The sequence below is a fragment of the Quercus robur genome, chromosome 7 (genome assembly GCF_932294415.1).
Source record: "Quercus robur chromosome 7, dhQueRobu3.1, whole genome shotgun sequence".
NCBI lineage: Eukaryota > Viridiplantae > Streptophyta > Magnoliopsida > Fagales > Fagaceae > Quercus > Quercus robur.
Window position 1 is genome coordinate 19,543,675 of NC_065540.1, and position 2,825 is coordinate 19,546,499.

The following is a 2,825-nucleotide window of genomic DNA, read 5'->3' on the forward strand; positions in this document are numbered from 1 at the left end:
GTTTGTGTATATTTAAAACATAAAATAAAATCTTATTTACCGCCAAAAAAAAAAAAAAAAAAAAACCCTTCGATTCCTTTTTCATTCTTTTTTCTTGATTGTTTGGGGCCAATAGGCCTGTTGTTGGTATTTACTTGCACTCTAGCAATAGTTTTGAATCTTTTGATGTTCGAAGTTCGATTGGTATACTAGATAGGGTGATCCAGGAGTAATTATTATAAAATTAATTAATATAATAAAGAATGATTCATCCATTATTCACTATCTCTCTCAAATAAATGGTAAAACTCTTGATCATACTCATACATACAGATAAAATAAAATTCAATATTATTTATTTGATTAAAAGATAAACTTTACATATACCTTCCGTATATATCCAATGCACAACTTCCCCACCACCCCCCCCCCCCCCCCCCCAAAAAAAAAACAAAGCCTTCTGATTTAACTATTGCCATACCCAACAAATTTAAAAAAACAAATTACAAATCATAGATGAAATGATCCCTATCAGCAACCACCACCACCCCCACCACCACCACAACCCCCGCCACCTCCTCCCCCACCACCACCACCTCCACCTCCACAACCTCCTCCGCCCCCACCACCGCCACCACCACCACCTCCACAACCTCCTCCACCACTGCCACTATTAATGATGGCTGAAGTTGCTAGAACAGCAGTTACAGCACCGTAGTCGGTCATAACAACCATGCCACCATCTTTTGTGCCACCATGCTTGCCTGTTGTGGATGAAGAAATACCTCCTCTTCTGGGGGCAGCTTTAGCAGTACTACCACCTGTTGGTTTTTTATTATTTTCTTTCTTCTTACGCCTTCCGTTGCAAAAACAGCCCATAACCTCAACTGCAACTGGCTTTTAGTTTGTACCTTTCTTCGACTTTACAGGAATGGACCAAAAACCAAACAACCATACACCCTCAAATTCCTCTATGCCTCAATTTATATAGCTAATTAAGGTCCTTCCTTTAGGATAATTTAATTAATATATGTGCTTGAAATTCAAGGTATTTCCGTAATAAAATGAGTACAACTAGACAAAGATGAAAAATAACATATATTTCAAATATTGAATTGGGGGACGGTTCTTATCTTTGACATTCATAGAACATAGTGTATAGTAATTGCTTGTCAAATACAGAAGTTTTCAATTAAATTAATTAAGAAGAGTTAGGATTGGTCAATACGATATGTATGATGATGCGTGGCAATTCCCCTTTTTCTATCCAAGAAATTTAATAAGGGCATTCCTCTCTGACTCTCAACTTCTCTCTACCAAGACTTTGTCTATTCTTGATAGAAGCTTTTTTTTTTAGAATCTTTCTTGATAGAAGCTGCAAGCTGATAATGAGGTTTTTTTTTTTTTTTTTGGAAAAGTTATTAGATGCTCTAATAGGGCTGTCAAATGGGTGGATTTGGGATAGACATAACTGGGTTAGGTATATAAAACTTATTTATCCATTAAAACTCATTTAACTAATTGCTTTTAATCCAAATCCAACCCAACCCAATTATTATGGGTAAATCTCAACTCACCCAATTACTTAATTATCAAAATTACCAAAATGCCATTAAAGTGAAAATCCCAACACTTTCTTGGATTTCATTTTCCACTCTCCCTGTCTCCACTCTACTTTTCCGAGAAAAAGAAAAAACTTTTCTGGGATCTGGAAAATCTTTTTTTCTGAAATGATTTTTAAAGTACCGATCTGTGATTTGAAGTGAATGCTGTTATACTCTTGACTGATTGATCTGATTTCAAATCATGATTGTTATTCACTAGCGGCAAATATTGTTTTTTTTTTTTTAGGTGAAAATTTTTGAACTCTGTTTCTGTTTGAATCAGTTAGAAAATCAAATTAAGAAACATTTTCAAGTTTAGTCAATTTCTTGCGTTTTCTCAGCAGCCAAAAAAGAATTCATTTAGATTTTTTTTTTGAATTCTCTCTAACTAACTTTTGAGTAGCTAAAAGAGAGCCTAAAAAAAAAAAACTCAAATAACAGAGTTTGAGTTTTAGACTTTTTAAATTTAATTTAATTTGATTTTTTTTACAAAAAAAAAAAAACTTGATTGTTAATTGTTTGCTACGTGTGGACAAAGATTGCGAAGTTTCTAGACAGAAGGTCTCTGATGAAGCTGGCTGTGACGAACAAATGGTTCAAGTGTGTGATCATGGATGATAGCATTTGGAAATTTGTGTGCCTTCATGGTCTCTGTGCTGTGTTTGTTGTGTCTCATTGTTCTCTGTGAGAGCTAGAGAGAGAAAGAGAAAGAGCAAGAGAGAGAGAAGTGTTTGGAAGCTGAGAAAATGAAGGAAAATAAAAACTCTAAAACAAAGTCTGAGGGCTTCTTCTTTTTTTTTTTTTTTTTTTTTTTTATGGGAAGGGCTAGGTTGAATTTGGGTTATTGTTTTTGGGTTAAATGGGTCTCAATGGGTTTTTAGTTAAAATCCAATAATCACTGGGTCTAATTGGGTTGATGTCCATTTAACCCAACTAATAATTGGGTAGGTTTAAGTTCAATTAGAGTAGGTGGGTTTGGGTGGGCAAATGAGTTTGCACTTACTTTGTCACCCCTATGCTCTAAGGACGTTGATTTAAAAAGAGATTAAATTCTATAATGATGCATTATAAAACCTAAGTTTTACTAGCTCAAATCCCAACATGTCACATCATCATATTACATATTAAAGAATAGACACATCTACACTCAATCAATTCTAATACCCAATTGAAAATCCAATTTAATTGTAAGTTTATTAAGATCGATGTTATTATGTTTGGTAAGATGTATTGAGTTTTAAG

The 2,825-nt window shown here is 34.1% G+C and overlaps 1 protein-coding gene across 1 annotated transcript; it reads right to left on the reverse strand.

Moving 5' to 3' along the window:
- Nucleotides 1-510: 510 nt before the first annotated feature.
- LOC126691127 (glycine-rich protein DOT1-like) lies at nt 511-858 on the reverse strand. The gene has a single exon (XM_050386201.1). The coding sequence runs from the start codon at nt 856-858 to the stop codon at nt 511-513; it is 348 nt and encodes a 115-aa protein (XP_050242158.1).
- Between the last annotated feature and the right edge of the window lie 1,967 nt (nt 859-2,825).